The sequence below is a fragment of the Mesoplodon mirus genome, assembly GCF_964341445.2.
Source record: "Mesoplodon mirus genome assembly, chromosome: 4".
Taxonomy (NCBI): domain Eukaryota; kingdom Metazoa; phylum Chordata; class Mammalia; order Artiodactyla; family Ziphiidae; genus Mesoplodon; species Mesoplodon mirus.
Window position 1 is genome coordinate 14,674,632 of NC_138979.1, and position 22,479 is coordinate 14,697,110.

The window sequence follows — 22,479 nt, forward strand, 5'->3', positions numbered from 1 at the left end:
TTTGTCTGTATGTCTAAATAATGTCTTAATCCAGTTTCTTCACCTTAAAAATGCAACCAACCATACCCAGATTCCTCAGTTTCTCTTCCAGACACCTCCTACCCTCTCCTTTTAGGAAAATTAGTTGAATTATTTCTCACCCTCTCATTTTCCTTATGAACCCCAATCTTTCTCAGGGCTGAACCATTGTATGCAACTTATTTTTCTTTCCTGACTCCAGCTTTCCGTTCCTATGTTCTTGCTTCTTTTCTTTCCTTTTCTTCTTGTAGATGAAATTAAATACATTTCTGTTCTAGAATAAGGGCAGGACAAGTTGCCTTTATTTTGCCCACTTTGCCTGTTCACACAAGTCACGGGTTTTCTGTTGTCACTCTTCAGTGTCGCAAATCTCTTTTACATTGTGTTTACAGCCAGTTGTCCTCTGCTTCTCTTCAGTGTTTTAGATGCTGTTCACATTGACCACCTAGAGCTGGTCTATCTTGCTTTGCCGGTTTAGCGCAGGGTCAGAAATTTGTACAACCAGCCATGGGAACCTGGTGGTAGCTTTGCAGTTCTTGTTGGCTTGCATTTTTCAGTTTGCATTCCTAAGTATTAGTTGCTCTCATCAGCCTGTTTTTTTCTGACTTTATTTTCATGTTCTCTATTTTAGCGAGAGTATAGAAAGCTTTTTGAGGAAAACAAAGGCATGTATCATTTTGACACGGACGCTGTGGAACACCTGCACCATAAAGGCAATGCCATGCTCCAGAGTCAGGTATGAGACCTCCCCAACCCAGACCCTGTAACACTCACTGCCGGGCACCTGAACCGAGAATGTGCAGCTGCTGGAAGGAATGTGCGTCGTGAAAAAAAATCTCAAACACTACGCTGTCTATATTTATTGGGCTGGGGAAGCTTGAACCATGTTTCATATGCAGGCATTTCATAATATTATAGTTACTATACACAAGTTAAAACTTACAATATATGAATTAATTAATTAAATGATCATATCTCATAATTTCAATTTTATAGTGTACTGATTTGTCATTTTGAGCTGCAAAAGTAATTTTCCAGGCACAAAGTTCATTATAATTTCTCAGTTCAATTATAAGTGCATTAAAAAGGAAAAACTATCTTACCAGTGTATTCTACGTTAATGTTTCTTTTGACTATGAAATTCTATGTACTCTCTGAAAGAAATCTTTAAAAGTATCTTTTTCCTTGAACACTTTAAAGTTGATAACTTTTTTTGGTTCTGAATTTCAATGGTTGCAAAAGATGTTATTTCTAGCATCTATTAAGATAAAATTTTACATCACTCTTTTAAATGTATCCCATGGAACATAAATTGCGTAATGATTTGATATCCACCTTCATTTATTTAAAAAATATACAAACCAGCTCTCCTTTAAGGTTTGGAAATGTATGTGTTTTTCTCTTGTGTTCTTACTTTTATTTCGTTTTCCCCACAAAATTTTATCCTAACATAATGTGTTATTATACTTCACACACTCTCATCGATCATTCTATTATACTTCTCTAAAACAAAAGTATTCCCCAAAATAGGAATTTAAAAATTTGTTATATTTCCTGCCACCACAAAGTTCTAAGTTTTGAAAAGGTTCTTTTGGATTTAATTACCATTAAAATTATTATTATAATACAACTTAAGAACTAATTTCATAAGTAATTATTATACCTAAGGATTTTAATGAAAATACATTTCTGAGTGAAATGAATCATGATCAAAACTTTTCTGTGAATTTAATTTAAGAAGGTATATTGCTAAAAAAGCCGACCACTCTGACAGCTTACAGAATATAATTCTAGTTTTTGTTTTCAGGAGATAGAAAATATTGATCGTTTTATAAACCGAAATAAGATGGGGATTGGTTGTAACTGTAATAAATAATTCGTGTTATGATATTATTAAATAATGCTTAGTGAAACTGAAAGAAGTCACATAAAAGCTCTGTGTGTGTGTTTCACTCAGTGTCTACGGAAAAATTCAGCAGTCCCAAAGAACACTGTCTTTCCTTTGTCAGAAAGAGGGAATCACAGCTATGTTTTTCTTCTTGTTCATGATTTACTGCTAGGCATTCAAAGTTATCACGGGGATCTCTCTCTCTCTCTCTCTCTTTCTCTTTTCTGTCTCCTTTTTTCTCTGTCTCAGCCTCTCTGTCTCTTTGTCTTTCTCTCTATATATGTACCTATACCTGTGTGTATAACATATGTGTTTATATATGTAACCCCACGTATATGATACATATCTATATATCCCAGCTGTCTAAATACTTATACAAGTCCTAGAACTACATTATTTAGTTCTAAATCATTTTTATCCCTTAAAATTTTTAATATATTACCTGTTCACTTTCATTGTATATCATTAACCACAGAGAACCCAGTCATCAACCTAAATGGCCAGAAGAATGTGATTTTAGAAAATAGGGTGATTGTTTTGCACATATATTTATTTGACTTTGCTCTATTTGTGTAAGGGCTTGTGAGCTTTATGTGCCTTTTATACTGTTTTTCAATGAAGGTTAAGTACAAAGAAGAGTATGAGAAAAATAAGGGGAAATCGATGCTTGAATTTGTTGAGACACCATCATATCAAGCTTCAAAGGAGGCTCAGAAGATGCAGAGTGAGGTGGGTCCCTTTGTTTTGTTATCAACTGTTTAATGCAAATTTGATGTTTTATCATTGAAAGGAACCAGTAGAGTGGTTCAGAATGTTTAGTGGGTCCGGAAGAAAGTACACTGCAGTGGTTGGCTGTTTCTGACATTAGGTGTAAATCAGCTTTAATGTTTAATTGCAGTTATACATTTATTATATGCTGTGGAATTAACTTACGTTGTGGACTGTGTGGGTCTTTCATTAATATTGGCTTTCAATTTTTGCTATTCTGATTTCTGGTATTGTCACTAGGGGAGAATTATCCTTTGCAGAGGCTGAGACATGTTTTCCTTTAAATTGTAGCCATTGGCTATTAGATTTTTAGGCTCAGCAATTATGTTTCTGCTCATCAGGGCTTGAGGAGAAAGAAATCTTCCAATGGAAAATATCTTTGAACCACATTTATACTGTAAAGATTTATACTCTATAATTTATTCTGTATAAATTGGCAGATAAATTTTATACTAGAAAAATAATATATCTAAAAGTCTTAGACAAATTTTGATGTGAAAGATGTCTTTAAATGCAGGACCAGTGAAGTAGATACAAGAGATGGTTCTTATTCCTAAGGGATAAGCTTGACCATGTGCTTCTTTAAGAACTTCCCACAGGTAAAGCTAAGTATGAACTCAGGAAAAGCCACTAATGTTTTTGTTATAGCCTATAACTAAGCTTCTCTCACTTTCTTCTAATGCCAGATGTAGGTTTAGCCAGTGTGTTTTCTAGAGGAAATCTCTAAATCTGGCTTTGAAAAGTGCTTTGTCTTCTGTTCCACAAATAGAGCTCTCCTATAAAAAGCATACTTCAGTGTTTTTTTCCATTTTCTAGTCATATACTGGCGAGTTCAAGTCATCGTCAGTCTTCCTTAGTGAGTTACTTCTGTCAAATAATTTCTTTTTCAGAGAAGGGCCTTTTGAAGTGAAAAATATGAAATAAATAAATGTACATATATTTTTATTTCATTTCTTAGAGTCACTTTTGGCCTCAAAATGCCCTAGATTCAGCTTTATAATTATGATCTCAGTTAGTTCCACACAAAGAGGACCACTTCTCATCATTGTTCTTTGGTGTGTCTGTAGTTCCTTTAATTCAGTATGTTTTCTTCTTAATTAGCTCTGTTAGTTTTTACAGAACATCTATTTCTCATGGCTATTCCTGGATTGTTTGTTAAATGGTAAATAGCCATGTGTAACTCAAATGTAGGGGAGGGGACAGCGTATTCTCTTATCCTCCCTCACAGTTTGGAGAATTTCTGTGTACAATTACCTATCCCTGTAATAAGTACATAATGATCCTGGAAATAGCTTTTCATTTTGTATTAATAGGAATAAATTCATGCAGAATTTGTTTATTTGTATGATCTTTGTGTTGCAATTTGAATAAAATATTTAGCTGGTAAAATCTGGACCCTTGTTTGTCTAATAAATATTTCACATGGATGGATATTTTTGTTATTTAAGGAGACTGTTTTTATAGTCATGAAGCCTGGGTTTCCATTGATTTTCAAACGCCTAGCTCAAATGTAGAATTTAGAGCCTAATAACCAAAGGGTGGCAATGTCAAAGAGGCAGACGGGGATATGGATTTAGGCCCTCCACAATCTTCTTTCATTTCTTGTCGTGAACTCTTACCCAAAGAACAGTTTATCAGGTTCCAGATAAGACTCTCCTCACAGTGTAACTTAATTCATATCAACTCCATAGATGGTAGAGAAATAGTCTCAATGCCAAAATCATTAAAGGAAAATCTCCTCCAACCTCATTACATTTTAGAAATGGTCTCTTTTTTTTCTTGGCTGTGCCACGTGGCTTGCTTACAGGGTCTTAGTTCCCGGATCAAGGATTGACACCCCCACCCCTCCACCAACTGCCCCCCTCCGCCACCCCCAGCCCTCGGCAGTGAAAGTGCCAAGTCTTAACCATTGAACCACCAGGGAATTTCCAGAAATGGTCTTCCTTGAATTCACATAAGACTAACATTTAAGAGGGACGATGAGGACATAAACGTTCATTCTACTTTGGTTTGAGTGGATTTCCATGCCTCTAGATTTTCTTCCAGTGGGCGGATCCACTATCTTTTGGGTGAACCAATCAGGTGATCCAGTCAAATAGCCAGTTGTATTGGTTCTCCTCCTGAAACGGGCTGATGTCAAACAATAACAGAGTCTGAGATATTAAGTAGCCCCTCTCAGAATGCTTTCCTAGAGGGAGCCGGTGTACTTGAAGAGCCTGCTTTTGTTTGGTAGAATTCTAAAATTTACGATAAAGTTGGAGTTATTTTCCTGTAAATAAAATACTCAGAGGTGGTAAAATTATATATGAAAAACATCAATTTTGTTCCGGGAACCCTTGTTCTAGTATCTTTTCAACAGTCACTAATATTTTCTAAATTTAAAATCATATGGTCTTATCTAACAGAAAGTTTACAGAGAGGATTTTGAGAAGGAGATTAAAGGAAGGTCATCGATGGATTTAGACAAGACTCCAGAGTTTTTACATGTAAAGTACATCACCAGCCTTCTGAAGGAGGTATGATCCTACTGTTGCTATACAATTCTACAAAAGGCATTTAAAGAAATAACCCAGGAAATAGGTACTAAACAGTTCTCTACTAATTCTCTAATTCAGTGTTTGAGTTACTCATCCATTACTCTTTCCCTCACTTTGAGCTTTACTAATAGAGTTTTCCATTTTCATTAAAAACAGGTAAGTGTTAACATTTCCATTTAAAGATGAGGGAAGAAATTACCCAGATTTCCTGGAAAAACTTGAAAAATAGTTGGATTTTGTGTTTGGGTTGTAGCTTAGAAGCTCTATAAGTACTTTTACAGCTTTATAGCAGTTAGTTTTTCAAAAAAATATTTTCAATATGGATGAGGCTAGCTTGATTCTCTCAAATTTAGTTATTGTAAAAACATGTATTGGAACCACTTTTTCCTGTGACTTCCCTGCAGCATTCTCATGACATTTGATGTCAGAAATGAGGTGCTTATGTGTGACAGTCTGGATAAATGGTACATTTATAAGTGTTTTTTGTTCTAAGTAGGGAAAAATAATATGTTTAGCGTATAGAACATAGGAATTCATGTCCATTTTTCATTTTATACTCAGCAGGACTTCCTCCCAACCCCCAAACTTAGTGGTACATTTTGGCTCACAGTGTATTAAATTTGTTGAATATTAAGGCCCTCAAATCTAACAATTAAAAATATCATGTTCACAGTTTAAAAGTTTTGTTTTTGTTTCTTTTTTAAAAAAATGGTTGCTAAGTAACCTGGAGCTCTTTCAATTCCCTGTTTAAACAGATTCTCTTTACATTAAGAGAAAGCGTTAGAGAACTCCATTTCATCCGGAATTTTGAACTGAAGAAACTATTTCTGAAAGAAATGTCTTAAACCAGTGAAATAAATTGGAGTATAATTATCTACACAGACATGAATCATCATGAACTTTTTTAATAAGCAAATGCCAACTGGCCTTTACCATTTAAGTGCTTTTAGAAATTTAATGTGATTCACTGTTGTAATATATGCTGGGCTGAAATAGGCATATAATTTATGGAATAGAGTCCTTGCTACCCTACCTCTCCTCACTTCTAGATCCTATAAAAGCTTTTGAAGTTGAAGGTTGATCATGTGGCAGCTTCCTGCTATTATTGTCTTCCATTTAAAAAATATGCACTATTTATATGAATTTTTTAAAGGGGAATCTTTTTCTTATTTACATACAAATGACAATGTGAGATCTATTTTGAGAATCATAAATGACTTAAGAATTCCCTGGTGGTCCAATGATTAGGACTCTGTGCGTCCATTGCAGGCAGCCTGGGTTCGATCCCTAGTCAGGGAGCTAAGATCCTGCATGGCGTGGCCCAAAAAAAAAATATGGCTTTAATATACATGCCATCGCCATTCTCTTTTATTTTTCTTTTTGAGCGAATCTTATTTTAGACTTACTGATTCAGAATGTATGCATCAGTGTAGGAAAAAAGCCTAGAGACGATGATTAAAAATCTTTTAAGTTATAGTGATGTCTAATTTTAGAAAGAGACTCAGTAACTTAATGAAATTGTGACTTCCCTTTGAAAGTGTGAGCATTTAGCTTTAAATTGTCTTCTCATTCTTTACTTTATGGTCTTTGCATTTCTGTTGCCATTTAAAGTATTCAAAGTATCATTTTATACTTCATTGCATTTGATTTTGTCAATTGTCCTTGACACTGGTAAGACAAGTACTTTTATTTTCATTTTGTTAGTGTGGAAATCAAGGCTCAGTTACTTAAAGTTCTCTTGAAGGTCACATGACCAAATAAGTGAAAGAACTCTTACTTTCATCCAGGTCATTGGACTCCAGAGCTCTTTCCAAAACATGCAGGTCATTACAATGTCTTGTAGGCTATTAGTTAAGCAGAGTACTGGCTAATTTAATTAAACTGGACAAAGAGAAAATAACATCAAATGAATCCTAGAATTAACTAGAACATGATTTCTTATCATTAAAGGAAGTCTCATCTTTCATCTGACAAGTTAGTCATAAAGGCAGCCTAGTTGAATTGGATTAAGATATATATTGTTTTCATAATTCAATTAGTAAGAAGACAAGAAATTCATTAGCGCACACACAAAAAAAACATGTTATATGTAAGGATTAGTAAAGACATTTGGATCTACTTAACATATATTTAAATGGACAAAATTCAGACTATATATTATCAATCTGTAGGAAATTATTTGGTTTTACAAATCTTTGAATAAAACGGAAACTTTAAAAAAAATTTGGCCATATCAGTCCTTTTGATTTTGTAATTTTTCATTCTTTTCCAATTATGTTCTTTTGATGATTCATATTTTATAGACAGCTTTCAAAGAAATACTTCAAATAATTAGTAAGAAACATGCATTCCTAAGATCTTCCTCACCATTTAAAGGGAAGATGTCTTTTTAAAATATGGCACCAATATGGTACCAAAATATATGAGAGGAAAGGATGAAAGAAAAAAGACTGATAATATGGAAGCCACTCAAACATGATTAAAAAAGAAAATGAAATATCTGTAGGAAATAAAGCGCATGAATGCTCAGAAATCTGGTTCATTCCTTTCTAGAAATATTTTCTTTCTGTGGTCTCTGGAAAACATGTAAAACAATATATAAATTAGAGTTTCCTAGTAAATTTCAAGCAGTAATATTCTTGTCTCATAGAAGGAATACAAAAAAGATTTGGAAAATGAAATAAAAGGGAAAGGAATGGAACTTAATTCAGAAGTACTTGATATTCAGAGAGCAAAACGTGCATCTGAAATGGCTAGTGAGGTGAGTACATTTATTTAACAATTGAGAATGTATGAATTTTCAGCTGGTTTCCTTGTCTGTAAATCTTTCTCAGAGATTTTACAGTTGACCCTTGAACAACATGGATTTGAACGGTGCAGGTCCCCTTATATGTATTTTTCAATTGTAAATTCTACAGTACTCCACGGTCCGTGGTTGGTTGCATCTGTGGATGCTGAGGAACCTTGGATGTGGAGAGCTGATGATAAGTAATAGATGAATTAATCCTCTTGTTGTTTAAGGGTCAACTGTATACAGTATAAATGTTCCACAGCTTTTATGTGTAAGATGATTATAAGCAGCTATGACCTGATAGTCTTTTCCCAATCAATGAATTAAAAAAAAAAAATGATGCTCACCATCTCCTGTCTATGTGGTGCGAGACAAATGACCATTTCCTCATTTTAGAGAAAATTCTATATAATTAACCAAAATAATTTAATAAGGTTTAACTTCATCTTTTAAACAAGTGAAAGGCATATTAGGAAGGTGTGTTATCATGGTTTGTCAATAACTGTAGCTTAAAAGTTCCCATGCTGGGGCTTCCCTGGTGGCGCAGTGGTTGAGAGTCCGCCTGCTGATGCAGGGGACACAGGTTCATGCCCCGGTCCGGGAAGATCCCACATGCCGCGGAGCGGCTGGGCCCACGAGCCATGGTCGCTGAGCCTGCGCGTCTGGAGCCTGTGCTCCACAACGGGAGAGGCCACAACGGTGAGAGGCCCACGTACCGCAAAAAAAAAAAAAAAAAAGTTCCCCTGCTGTCCTGCCCATAAACAAAATGACTGTCCTAGTCCTTGCCTAGCTACTAAGTGAGTCCGCTTAAACCTCTGTATAAGATGATAGTGGCCATTACTTACTTTACATGAAATTTATAAGAATGAAGTACCTCTGAAGTGCTTTAAATCCTTTAATCCTTGCGTTATGTCATTACTTTAATAGTAAATAATGGCACTGTGCTTTGAGGAGAACCTGGCTGACTTTAGCAGTGCAAAAATTTAAAGCTTTATCCCCATATGTTAATAAACGGCGGCCATGATGGTGGTGGTGATGATGGTGATGACCCTATTAGGTTGCAAATGATAGAAACCCAACTCAAACTGGGTTAAGCAACAGAGAAACTTTGTTTTGGTTTAAGAACAGAGAAATTCGAAGATCAGGTTTCCTTCAGGTTGGAATTCGAATGATGTCTCTCTTCCTTCATCCCTCAGTTCTGTTATCTTCGCAGTTGCTTCATTTGTGAGAGGCTGCTTCTATGTGATGGCCCCTCTTCACGACAGGATAACTCATATCTGTGGCCACTAATCCCAGTAGGAAGTGAGCATCTGTTTCTTTAAAATAGGATTAAGGTCTAAGGATTGAATCTCATTGGGTCACCTTCTGTCCTGTGCCCACACTTGACCCAATCAAGTCTGGAGTCAGGAGTCAGTTAACTTTCTAGGTAGTTTAATGATGTTTTAAATATAAAATATTCTAAATTGATATGTGTTTTTAAAGATTTACATTTGTCTTTGGCTAGTGTTCTTTACATAAATTAAAGGAAACATTAAAAGCATTTTAGTGGAATTAAAGATATATGTGGGTAGTAGGAAATCAACCCACCCAAAGTTTATGGATCGAGAGGGGTTAGAGGCAATTCCTCAAGAGAAAATGGTAGAACTTTTTGCCAGAAGAGGGAGGAATAGATGCTGTTCGGGCAGAAACAGCAGCTGTCTGCCACGATGTCTTTGGCTAATATTGTCATTACACTTACCTGCGTTAGTAATTTTCTACAAATTCTTCTGTTGTGGTGGTGACATGCCCAGTGACAGAGTCAGATCTTGTAAATCACTTGTCAATAATACTTGGAGAAGTTGTTTTAAACTGTCAACGGCAGAGTTCAGCTAGTGAAAGTTGAATGGCAACATGGTAGCAGGAGAAGCAAAAAACCCAGGTCTTAGCATGTGGGCATAGGAGTAAAAGACCAGAAAAAGCGATCAGTTACCGAGCACCCGCTCTGCGCTGGGCACTAGGCTACGTGCTGTCTCACTGATCCTCCCAGTGATCCTGCATATGGAGGAATTATTATCCCCATTTGCAGATGAGTAAACCAGAAATGTGAAGAAATATTTCCAACCTCACACACACAGCCAAGAGTGCTCTGACCACAAAATCAGTCTTTCTAAAATATCAACTCATTTAAACTTGCCTCTATCCTTCAGGCCTCAAGACAATTGTCAGGGAAGATTCTCACCTGGCAATTGCCTTTTTATAATAAAAATCTTCAGAGTGTACATATACTCTTCTTCAGTGAGAATAGTGAATATAATTCTAAGCAGTTCAGAAAATTTAGTTCTAGGTGGTCATTCATAGTACAAAGTAAACTATATTTTCTTTTTTAAAAAAATGTTTAGCCATTTTTGGTATCATTGAATACAGATGTATGTTTGTCCCCTGAGTGTCTGAATGTTGTAAAATGTTGCTTTTTTACAGAAAGAATACAAGAAAGATCTGGAATCAAAAATTAAAGGGAAGGGAATGAAAGTTGGCACTGACACCCTTGGAATTCAGCATGCCAAAAGAGCTTCTGAGATAGCTAGTGAGGTTAGTAGAGTGAGTGATGCAGACCTTGAGACTCGTATTTTGGAACTTAACAAATCATAATAACAAACTGATTAGTACATGAAATTTTCCAAAGCTTTCTGTGACTAGTTTAACAGTTTGGAATGGAAACCATCTGCAGTCATCATGCTTACTGGGAAAATTTACAGTTTCCGCTTTGCTCATTAACTTGAAGTATATCAAAGAAAACTTGGGGAAAGGCATTTTAATAGAACACATACACACACACACCTGCTCACTTTATTCCGTAATACAAATTTCATGTTAATTTTAAACTATGATAAATATTTTCATACCATTTTTTCTTTAAGGATGGATCGTGTGCTACTTGGCATATCTGCGTTTCCAACTTGGTGAGCAGAACTTGAGAATCACACATCGAGACTATAACATGACAATCATGCCATTTCTGTGTGATGTGGTTGCATGTTCTCAAAATATCATCTGTTGACCTCATCAACACGTCTGAAATTTCTGTAGGGTCAGCATTTTGGGTTGAGGTTCATTCATCTAATGCCATTTTCTTCTTCATGTAACACATGAACAACAGGATATTAATTTAGAAATTTTGTCTTAGATGCTATGACATGATAGATACAAAATAACAGAGTTGTAGCAGTCAGAAGGAAATGTGTATTTTTGAAAGAAATACCCCAAAATCAGTTCCACATCTCTTGAATTCCCCCAGAAATTTTGAAAATGTAACAGGGCCACTGGAGCAGAGAGTATTTGGGAACAGATGACTTAGAAGAAGAATACATAAAGAGAAAGTTGGGGTACAGGTTAAGGGGTGCAGCTCACTTACCTCAAGGCTGGCTTGGGTGAGGCTTCAGTGGGGTTAGAGAGAGAGCTACGATGTGACAAGTGCAGTTAGGAAGAGCTGGCTTAGGACGGAGTCCCACCCAGGAAATCTGGAGGTTGAGAGGTAGCTGATTAACTGCCGGGGGAGTTACTGCTGTGTTGGGATCTGCTTCCATCCCCAGGGTTAGGTACTGGCCAGGGGAATGGAATAGCCATAAGTGACTTAGTCAAAGAAACTAGGGATGCCAGAGAATTCTTGACCAATAGGGATTCCATTTAGAAATGGTGGGGAATGGGTGGGAGGATGCATGCTGAACAGGCACTTGAAAACCTTCTTTGACTCTGCCCTTAATTTTGTCATCCCCCTGAGAGATAGCCATTGTTGTGAATTTGCTGTAGAGCCTTCCAGGTCCATTTTTATTTGTATATAAAGACTAAAAAAAAACCCCTTAGAGACTTAAAAAAACCTTAAATAAATACCATGTGCACACAGTGACTTAAAAAAACCTTAAATAAATACCATGTACTTTGTGCTTGCTTTTCTCACTAAATATTACGGACCCTTTTCCATGTTACTTCGCATAGTTCTACTTCATTCTTATAGAAAAATTGTGTTCTATAACGTGGATGTGAATATGCAACCATTTACATCTAATGTCCCATAGGCATTACCACATGTAAATGACGTTTAAATGTATTGTAACAGGGACTCAACATTACACGCCGAAAACCCTTAATTTTTCCCTGGATCTGCTTCCCTCTTCCACCCTCTTCTTAGCAAATGGTGTCAGTGAAATCCCAGAAGTCACTTTGATTTCTCTAGGCAGCAAGTTTCATTTACTCCAGCCCCATAATGACTTCCTAGATCCATCTACTCTCCCCCACCCTCATCCAATCTACCGTCTCTATCACCTGGATCATTACAGTAGCTTCCTAACCAGAATCTTGCTTCCATCATTGACCCCTTAGTACCCATTCTCTACCCAGCAGCCAGAACAATCCTGGAAGAATTAAGTTATGTGATTCCTCCCACTGAAAACTCTCCAGTGGCTTCCAGTCACGGGCAGCATGGGCGCCATACTCCCTGCTCTGGTTTCAGAGCCCCCTGCTGCTCATCCCCAATCCCATACCCTTCTTCCCTTGCTCGTTATGTTCTAGCCTAACAGGCTTCCATGCTGTACCTCCACAAGTTTTATGGTCTCTGTACAGCGCTGCAGTCTTCCTGAAAGTCCTTCCCCTGGTTTTTGCATGGTTGGTTTTTTCTTGTGCTCGCTCTTGTCACTCATTTCTTAGATTTATTAGTACTTTCTTTTGGTGGCCTCCTTGAGCTTCTGAGTAGCTAACTACACAATAACTATCAAATCACTACTTACAATTTTCTGCTATTTTTGTTATTATGAGGAGAGTGTGACATCCAGTATTAGTTAAGGTCCTGGATTGGAGTGTGGGAGTGGGGTGGGGAATTTGGAGCTGTAGAAGAGTTTTCCAAATCACCCTCATGGATCTGAGACTTGAAGCCAAAAGAAAGCATACTTCCTCTGGAGAAAAGAATGTGGGAAGAATGGAAATTTTGCATTTCACACTTTTACCTAAGAACCTTCTGTGACATATTCCTTTTATGAAAAGTTGGAGTGTTGATCTTTCCTTAGTATGGTAATACATTACTTTATTCAGCCATATGCTGGTTTAGATTTCTCTGAGTACCTTGGGACTGTATACAGTTGACACTTGAACAACACAGGGGGGTTAACCCACATATAATTTATGGTCTCCCCTATGTATCTGTGGTTCCTCTGCACCCACTGATTGATCCAACCACGGACCAGGTAGTACTGTGGTATTTACTATTGAAAAATATCCATGTATAAGTGAACCCGTGCAGTTCAAACCCATGTTGTTCAAGGCTCAAACTTACTAGGAAACTGGTGCATTTTTGTTATTGAGAGCCTATGGGAAAAACAGGCCTAGGGGAGTCAGCTGTACTGTGGTTACAAGTAGCTTAAACCAATTTGGGTGATGCTATTATCTTTGTAATCCGGAGGCCTCATTTGCATGTAATTATAACCATGTCCCAGTTTGCCCAAATGACAGGCTCTCAGATCCTTTTCAACCAGACTTAGGGACTTTGCTATAGCTCAATGTTTATTTTTTCAGGTAAAGTCAATGTGCTATATTATTACACTAATGACATCTAATATTCAAACCTTCCTGTACCTGTGGGCTTGACCATGTGACTTTCTTTAGCCACTGGGTCATTAACAGATTTGACTCAGGCTCTAAAAGCATGTGTGCATTGGGACTTGCTTGGAACCTAGATGTCATCATGTTTTTCTTTTAAGTTTTCTAAGTTTTAGGGTATTTTATTATGCATCAATATTAACTGATGTGATTAGTGTCCTATGTAGTCTATTTATGTGCTTTTGAATGCTTTTAGATTTGAAAGTTCATATCAGAAAATTAGATGACATACTTCTACCATGAGACTTTGGTGGCAATCTATGATCAGTACCTTAGTTTCTACATATATTGCCCTTCAAATGAGGTGTTTTGCTTTTGGACCTAAAGAGGCTTGCTAAAAACAGAGCTTCTTACAGACGTAGTAATAATTTAATATTATTAGTTTGAAAGTTAAACATTATTACTTGAACTTTCATTTGAAAAGTGAAACTGAGACTGTAAGTCAGTGAAAATAGGCAGATTTATGGGTAGTAGATGGGGAAAAATATAGTATTTCTCTAAGATTGAGATTTTTGTTTACAACTTCTCTAAATTTAGAACACCACAAATAAGCAAAGCAAAATTTACTTTAGAGAGGGAATCACAAATCTAGAGTATGTCAACGTAATAGAAAATAACTGTTTCTGAAAGAATTTAATAGGAGATAATCAATAGTTTTTTTCCTTTTAATATAATTTTCATTGATGAAAAACATACATACAGAAAAATATACAATTATAAAAGTACAGCTTGCTGAATTTTATAATCAGTTTTAAAATGTGACAAGAGTCTCTTAAGACAGTTGTGTCTGTGTAATTATGACATTTCATTATAAGTAACAGGTAATCCAACTCAAGCTGGCTCAAAAAAGCAGATAACTTATTGTTCTTGTAACCAAACAGTAGAGGAATTCTTGGGCGTGGCTTGATCTAGGACTCAAAACAGTGTGATTCCATTTCATTTTCTATCTTTCTGTTCTCAGGCAGGCTTTTTTCTCCTGTTTGCAAAGAGACATCTGGCAGATCCTAGGGCTACAGTCTTCTCTATTCATGTCCAGAAGGAAAGAGAAAGTCTCTTGATACCTTGTGTGGAAAAAGAAACGTACCTATCCTTGAACCGATCATGAAGGGCCAGGGGTGGGCTATAACGATTTGCTTCAGCCCAATGGGGCCCTTGGATAGCGGCCAGTCTCAGCCAAGCTGGGGGTTTAGAACAGGAAGCAGTGAGTTGCCCAGTGGCAAATCAAGGAGCTAATGAAGGAAAAAGAGGAGTAGGATTCCAGGGAAGCAACCAGCAATTATTCACTACAGAACAAGACCTGACAATTTTATACTCACATTTTATTGATATTCATCAACTGGGTTATATATTAACCGATAATTTATCAATTTTACCATATTAAAATATAAAACATTTTCCCTCAGCTCACTCTGTTTTCTTTCATAAGTCAGGTTAGTAGAGAAAAGCCTCCTGATTCCTTGTGAATACATCACTCCAAGTTGTGTTCTTGCCACAAATTAAAAATCTTTGTTGTTTCCTAGAAATAAAAGACATAAAGGTCCAACTTATTTCTAAAAGCCATGATCTTGATGTCAAAAATGACATCGAGTTTTTCAACACAGATTTTCAAGTTACTGTAAAGCCCTAATTGCAGGTTTTATTTTCTGCAGAAAGATTATAAAAGAGATCTGGAGACTGAAATTAGAGGGAAAGGCATGCAGGTGAGCACAGGTACCCTCGATATCCAGAGAGCTAAGAAAGCATCTGAACTGGCCAGCCAGGTAAGAAACTAATGGCACACAAAGTTTAAAACAAACATATCGAATTGTGTACAGAAAAAGTATAAGTGGTGTTTCCATATGCCAATTCCATATGGCATTGAGATTCAAACACATAAATATCTACATTGCTATGGAAGGCCATGCAAAGCTCTGAAGATTGTTTTCTGTTCTTTTAGAAAGAATATAAGAAAGACTTAGAAAATGAAATTAAAGGGAAAGGAATGCAAGTGAGCATGGATATCCCAGATATGCTTCGAGCCAAGAGGGCATCTGAAATCTATAGCCAGGTTGGTAGAGAATGAAGATGCTTAGGATAATGTATTCTGATATCCAGTCACCTTGTGCTGTGTGTGTCTCTGTGATTGGTGTCTTTTTGAGGGCTTTCTATTCAAAGTCAATGCACTCTATTATAAAGGAACCATTGACCAAACCTGATTACCTCATTAATGAAAGGGACAACTGTAGTTTCAGTTCAACAGACATTATTGAGTGTCAGAGCACCCATGTTGGGGCCCTCTGTTTTGGGTCCAAGGGCATTTTGACCTTTTTAATTTCCATTTTTTGACTCTATTGTGAACTTGGCTCTAATGCTTATACTACAGAAAAAAATTACAAACAATTTGTCTTTTATCCATTTCATCATGAATGTTTTAATTAAAATAATCAACTTCAACTGAAACTAAGAGTGAATAAAACTGCACAAGGTGAAATTGAATATTAACTAAAATGTAATGGAAGAACTAAGTTTTCTTGATAAAATTTAATTTGCCAGGTATACCCATGACATATCCTCTAGAAAACTGGATGTGAGAGAAATAATAACCACAAAAGAAAGTGTTTATTGGAAGAAGAAAGTTAATCAGATAAAATCTGATTTGGGCAAAAATATTCATTAGTGAATAATTTCTTTGTTATAAAATTTGTTATAAAAAGAATGAATCCTAATGGAAAGATAGTAAAGGGAATGAAAAAAATAAAATGGTTAAAGAAAAATGATGAAGGAATTGAATTTGGTTAATGGGGTTTGTGTTGAAATAATTTTTAACCAAATTTGTCAAAATTCTGGTTGACATGAGCAAAGAGTCTAAACATTCACTGGTTTAAAATGAGAGTGTTACAGAACTCAGGTTCAGCAGATTATCACTCAAGAATCCAATACTGGGCTTCCCTGTATTTGAGAGTGTTTGAGAGTCCGCCTGCCGATGCAGGGGACACGAGTTCGTGCCCCGGTCCGGGAGGATCCCACATGCCATGGAGTGGCTGGGCCCGTGAGCCATGGCCGCTGGGCCTGTGCATCCGGACCCTGTGCTCCGCAACAGGAGAGGCCGCGACAGTGAGAGGCCTGCGTACCGCAAAAAAAAAAAAAAAAAAAAAAAAAAAGAATCCAATACTGAGAGAAAAATGTTGGGTAAAAGGAAAGATAGCTTTATTGAGGAAGCCAGCAATCCTGGGAAGAAGGTGGACTCATGTCCCAAAGAACCAAGTTCCTCCTGCCAATCAGGAGCAAGAGTTTTATTTATTTATTTATTTATTTATTTATATTTTACTTTTGGCTGTGTTGGGTCTTCATTGCTGCGCATGGGCTTTCTCTAGTTGTGGCGAGTGGGGGCTACTCTTCGTTGCAGTGAGCAGGCTTCTCATTATGGTGGCTCCTCTCGTTGCAGAGCATGGGCTCTAGGTGCGTGGGCTTCAGTAGTTGTGGCACACGGGCTCAGTAGTTGTGGCTTGCGGGCTCTAGAGCACAGGCTTCAGTAGTTGTGGCACGTGGGCTTAGTTGCTCTGTGGTATGTGGGATCTTCCCGGACCGGGGCTCGAACCTGTGTCTCCTGCCTTGGCAGGTGGATTCTTAACCACTGCGCCACCAGGGAAGCCCAGGAGCAAGACTTTTTAAAGGGGAGTTTCAGGGGCGTATAGGCAGAGGGAGGAGGCTGTGTGCAGAGCAGCACAGTCAGCTCTGACAGTCATCTTGACCTTGGTCATTAGTAGTCTGATCAGCATCATCTTGATTGTTTTAAGTACAATCAATCTTCAGTTCCAAGGTCAGTTTGTTCCAATTTCCCTGAGTCCAGTTCTCAGAATTGTGGCAGCTTACGTCATGGCTACAGTCTGGTCATCATGTAGTTCACTTCTTCCACCTGGTGGGGGTTTCAGTATCTACAAAACAGTTCAAAGGATATGGCTCAGAATATTATCTACAGCCCTTGAGGAGAAACTAAGGGTTCTTGACTTTGTTTAATGACTAAATTATTATTTGGTCTTGTTTGACTGATTACCTTTGTTTCTGTATTTCTAATTTCTCTGATTAAATTTATTCTTTGACTAAAGTTTTTCTATAGACAAGAGGCAGGTGAAGGTAATGGGGGAGGAGAATCTGTCCTGGGAAGGCCCCATAGGGTCCTGCTCCATTTCAAGGGTATCAAGAGGCCAGAATCAAGTATCAGAGGATATGCCTGCTTCTCAGCCTTCTCCATGACAAAGCAGTTGGGATGGTCCTGAAGTGTGTGTGTTCATCTGTCTTCTGTGTCTCATAACAGCATGTGAGCTTGGAGAAGTTGGCTCTAGCTATATCAGCTGGACTAAAATCATAGATAAATAGTTAAAATGGGCATATGGCCATTTGAGTTAGGGGAGAAAAGTTGTCAAGCTCATTCATTCATTCAGCAGATACTTCCTGAGCACCCATTTACATGCCAAATTAGACATGGTTTTGCCTTTGGGAAACTACAGGCTAATCTAATAATCAAATAATCGTGCAAATATGGTATGACAAACTATGATATATCCTACCAGAAAGTAACAATATCAAGAGTAGGAAGTGATGCCTTAGCTGTTAGAATTCCTGCTTTAACTTAACAGTGTTGACTTTTTGAGTATGATAAGGGTACATCTGATTTTAAGGAATTTTAGTTATTTGGGATACAGTGGAATACTTAAAAGGGTATAACGATGCTGTGGTGCATTTCAACATGAACAGGAATTACCTTTCCTAACAAGCATCGGTATGCCATGCAGTTATCTTCACTGACTTTGGAGCCAGAGTGCCTGGGTTTAAATCCTGGTTATGACACTTCTTAGCTAATCCCTAAATTTCCCCATCTGTAAGAGTGGATAATAATAGTATCTGCTTGTGGGGTTAATTAAATGAGTTAATGTGTGTTAAGTATTTAGGACAATACCTAATACTATGTAAATGCTGGCACTAGTAGAAGGTATTGCCCGGGATGTATCAGAGCTCAGAGTACTTTTTTTTTTTTAAGATGTTGGGGGTAGGAGTTTATTAATTAATTAATTTATTTTTGCTGTGTTGGGTCTTCGTTTCTGTGTGAGGGCTTTCTCTAGTTGTGGCAAGCGGGGGCCACTCTTCATCACCGTGCGCGGGCCTCTCACTGTCGCGCCCTCTCTTGTTGTGGAGCACAGGCTCCAGACGCGCAGGCTCAGTAGTTGTGGCTCACGGGCCTAGTTGCTCCGCGGCATGTGGGATCCTCCCAGACCAGGGCACGAACCCGTGTCCCCTGCATTAGCAGGCAGATTCCCAACCACTGCACCACCAGGGAAGCCCTCAGAGTACATTTAATAGAAACAAAATTGAGATTTCAGTCTCCACTACAAAATACTAGTACCTTTCCCTTAATCAAATGTATCTTTATCTGAAGTAGGAAGCAAAGCATAAATCCAGAAGCATGAAAACAAGTAAGCAAACAGAGTCAGGTTACTGGTAGGAGTTATAAGATCTACTTTGAACAGGAACTGGGACTGCTCCTGAGAGAGTAGGTTCTAGGCTTGGGAATGCTATTAAGGTCAAGCCCTCACAGAGCGTTTGAATAGTCTGGGTTGGGAACCATTGCCTGAGTGGAGGTGAATGTGCTTTCCTAGACTGTTTGCTTACTCTGTTTGCATATGCTTTTATTTTTACTATTGCATAAGCACATCAACAACTGCTTTGAATCCTAAGATATAATTTAGAGCCAGGTGGTATATAATAGAGTTGGAAAAAGTAGTACCATTTTCTTTGTCTCTGTCTCTCTTGGACATGCACACCCAGAGTTTCAGATTCACATTCACTGTTTATAATTTTAGAAAAAGTATAAAGATGAGGCAGAGAAGATGCTTTCTAGCTATTCTACTGTGGCAGATACTCCTGAAATCCAGAGAATTAAGACAACTCAACAAAACATTAGTGCGGTGAGTAGTCATTATTTCTTTTCAGTTGCCACCTTGAAATTATGTTTTGTAAGGAGGGCCTTTTTCCGTCATTGTCTGATTTTTGGCTGCATTGCTGGAATTTTCTGTCAAATGTATATCTTTCCTTCTTTAAAATAGTAAGAATACCAAATGTTCTTACAACTTATAACTTATCGTGATTGTTGTAGAATTACAAATTCATATCTCCTTCTTTGGTACAAGCAACTGCTATTTTTAACTGAATTTTAAAATTTCACTCAAGAAAGAGATCTTAATCTTCCACACAGATTTTACTTTGAAGATGAAAATAGTCATATGAAGTGATTTCCTTCCTGGCCATTGATTATTTACATTGATAATATACTTAGGGATTTATCAGTTTGTACCAGTTCCTAAACTTTCATATTTTTGTTCTGAGGCATAGGAATTTTGTCAGCACCATTCATTAAGATATTGGGCTTATATTTAAGGGATATATAAACTTGAATTCTAAAATAAAAATGGATGGTACAGCTAATATTTTAATGTAGAATGAACTCATTTCGTAGTTAAGCAAATGTGTTATTAAAAATACAAATTCTATTATTTCTGAAGATTTCTGGACTATTTTCTACTTCTAGTAAATTGGCAAGCTCTTAACCCTCCAGGTATGCTGCTCAGGTACCTTTAGGGTCTTCACAGGCAGGCGGTGCTAAGAAATGGAGAAACCTTGCTGGAGGAGACGATGAGAGAGGAGGGCAGTGTGGCCCTTGTCTCCTGTGATTCCACGGTCTCCCAGATTTCTAGCTTTTGCAGGGGAGCATCTCTCATGTCCTGCTCTCCTGACCCCCACTGGTCCTGGTGGTTCCAGGGCCCCCCTCTCCCCACCCCGACTCACACACACACACAGGACCTACGGGTTAACAAATGTCAAGAGAGGGAGTAATTCTGTCCTTGTGTGGCTTCCTTATAATTATTCTATTTTTCTGTAGGACACTTTGTTTTTTCTTTTGCTTTGGGTTTGAAAGGGGTGGGTATTGGTAGGGATGGGGAGACATGGGAAGGTCTAAGGAATAAGTGGAAAGATAAGGAAAATAGGCTGACTTAGTGTTGATGTTGAAGATAGAGCTCATGTTTTCTTTGAAGAGAACGAGATCATCTTTGCTCTCATTTGGAGAACAGCAGTTGCTTAAAACTTCATGCTGTTTTTGAATTAAATGATAACTGCTTAGTGAGCTTTTTTAATATGTCCTTTGATTTTTCTCAAATACATGTGATATATATTTGTATTTGAGAAGGAAACTCTAGTTTGCTGATTTATATTCTTAGAGCAAGTAATCTGCAGCCTTGTAAGTTACCAAGCATACCCTAGAACAGGTAGTAGGTGTTTATTGTAATATTGTGGAATACAAAACCAAAGTTTTGCATTTATTCTCATAATGGATTATTTAATTGATTAATGTGACATTGGTTCTCATAAATAGAAGCTGTATTCACGTTACTTTAAAATCTGAGAAATTTTCTTTTTCAAGAATCAGATCTCTAGGACTTGAATTCTAATAAGCTTATAGTTATTCTTTTCCTTCTCTTATAATAAAGGTATTTTATAAGAAAGAAGTAGGAGCTGGCACAGCAGTAAAAGATACTCCAGAGATTGAACGAGTGAAGAAAAATCAGCAGAATATTAGTTCAGTAAGTTCTCTATAGCGTTTTTTTAATATAAATCTATTTACTTATTTATTTGTTTTTACTTTTGGCTGTATTGGGTCATCGTTGCTGTGTGCTGGCTTTCTCTCCGTTATGGTGAGCAGGAGTTACTCTTCAGTGCAGTGCATGGGCTTCTCATTGCGGTGGCTTCTCATTGCGGTGGCTTCTCATTGCGGTGGCTTCTCATTGCGGTGGCTTCTCATTGCGGTGGCTTTTCTTGTTGCAGAGCATGGGCTCTAGGTGTGCAGGCTTCAGTAGTTGTGGCATGTGAGCTCAGTAGTTGTGGCTTGTGGGCTCTTGAGCGCAGGCTTCAGTAGTTGTGGCGCATGGGCTTAGTTGCTCCACGGCATGTGGGATCTTCCCGGACCAGGGCTCGAACCCATGTCCCTTGCATTGACAGGCAGATTCTTAACCACTGCGCCACCAGGGAAGCCCCCAGTTCTCTATAGCATTAATCATCCTTTCCTAAAGCAAACATAAGCTAGATAAATGTTTTTGGTTCTTTACTAAACTGGCTGCCTTTTTTTCTTCACTTTGTTGAAACACTATTTCATCAAATATCAAAGGTCTAACTTTCAGAAGGAAACTGTAGCCTTGTTTCCCTTGAACCTAAAGCAGTATTTCATCTTGATATATCGTAGTGCATAAGAGATAGATCACTTTAATAGTACAGTAATGAAATCTAGGATTAGATTTCACCCTTTTGAACAGAATTTTAACTGTATTAAATTTTTCAGAGAAAGGATAAATTTCAATACCTTTCCACAACTTGGAGGAAAGAAATTTTACCCTGACAGAATGATTAAAGGCCCTAGAACATTCATTTGGTGGCTTAAGAGAAGGTTTCAAAGAGGCCCCATTCGCTTTCTGCTTCTTCTAATTTCCAGCAAAGGAAAGCACACACCTTCACTATAATTTTGTAAAATAAATTACCTGCCTCCCCACCCCCAGTTCCCTTTGAGCTTGGGGGAAGGGTAGAGGAGGTGTTTAATGTTATGGATTAAAAACTTCTTCATTCAGTGCTTGACCTTTACAACGGATAATTGCTATCCTTACCAATAGGCGTATTTGGAAATAGTTGTTATACAGTCATTCCTTGGTATCCACGGGCGTTGGTTCCAGGAGCCCCACCAACCCACACTCACACACACTCATACACATTCATACCAAAATCTGCAGATGCTCAGCTGCCTTACTGTTGGCCCTCCATATCCACGATTTCAC

General features: G+C 37.6%; 2 protein-coding genes across 2 annotated transcripts in view; both read left to right on the plus strand.

Annotated features, from left to right (window-relative positions):
- The window catches only part of NEBL (nebulette), a 339,992-nt gene that overhangs the window by 275,626 nt on the left and 41,887 nt on the right, over nucleotides 1–22,479 (plus strand). The gene's annotated exons all lie outside the window — the stretch shown is intronic.
- Nucleotides 1–22,479, plus strand: part of LOC309802235 (nebulette-like) — a gene marked incomplete at its 3' end in the record, with an annotated part of 94,982 nt that overhangs the window by 65,887 nt on the left and 6,616 nt on the right. Inside the window, exons 11-19 of the mRNA XM_082617669.1 lie at nucleotides 650–754; nucleotides 2,528–2,635; nucleotides 5,080–5,190; nucleotides 7,862–7,972; nucleotides 10,460–10,570; nucleotides 15,277–15,387; nucleotides 15,564–15,674; nucleotides 19,465–19,569; nucleotides 21,148–21,240. Coding sequence (XP_082473795.1) covers nucleotides 650–754; nucleotides 2,528–2,635; nucleotides 5,080–5,190; nucleotides 7,862–7,972; nucleotides 10,460–10,570; nucleotides 15,277–15,387; nucleotides 15,564–15,674; nucleotides 19,465–19,569; nucleotides 21,148–21,240 — 966 coding nt within the window. The remainder of the gene's footprint in view (nucleotides 1–649; nucleotides 755–2,527; nucleotides 2,636–5,079; nucleotides 5,191–7,861; nucleotides 7,973–10,459; nucleotides 10,571–15,276; nucleotides 15,388–15,563; nucleotides 15,675–19,464; nucleotides 19,570–21,147; nucleotides 21,241–22,479) is intronic.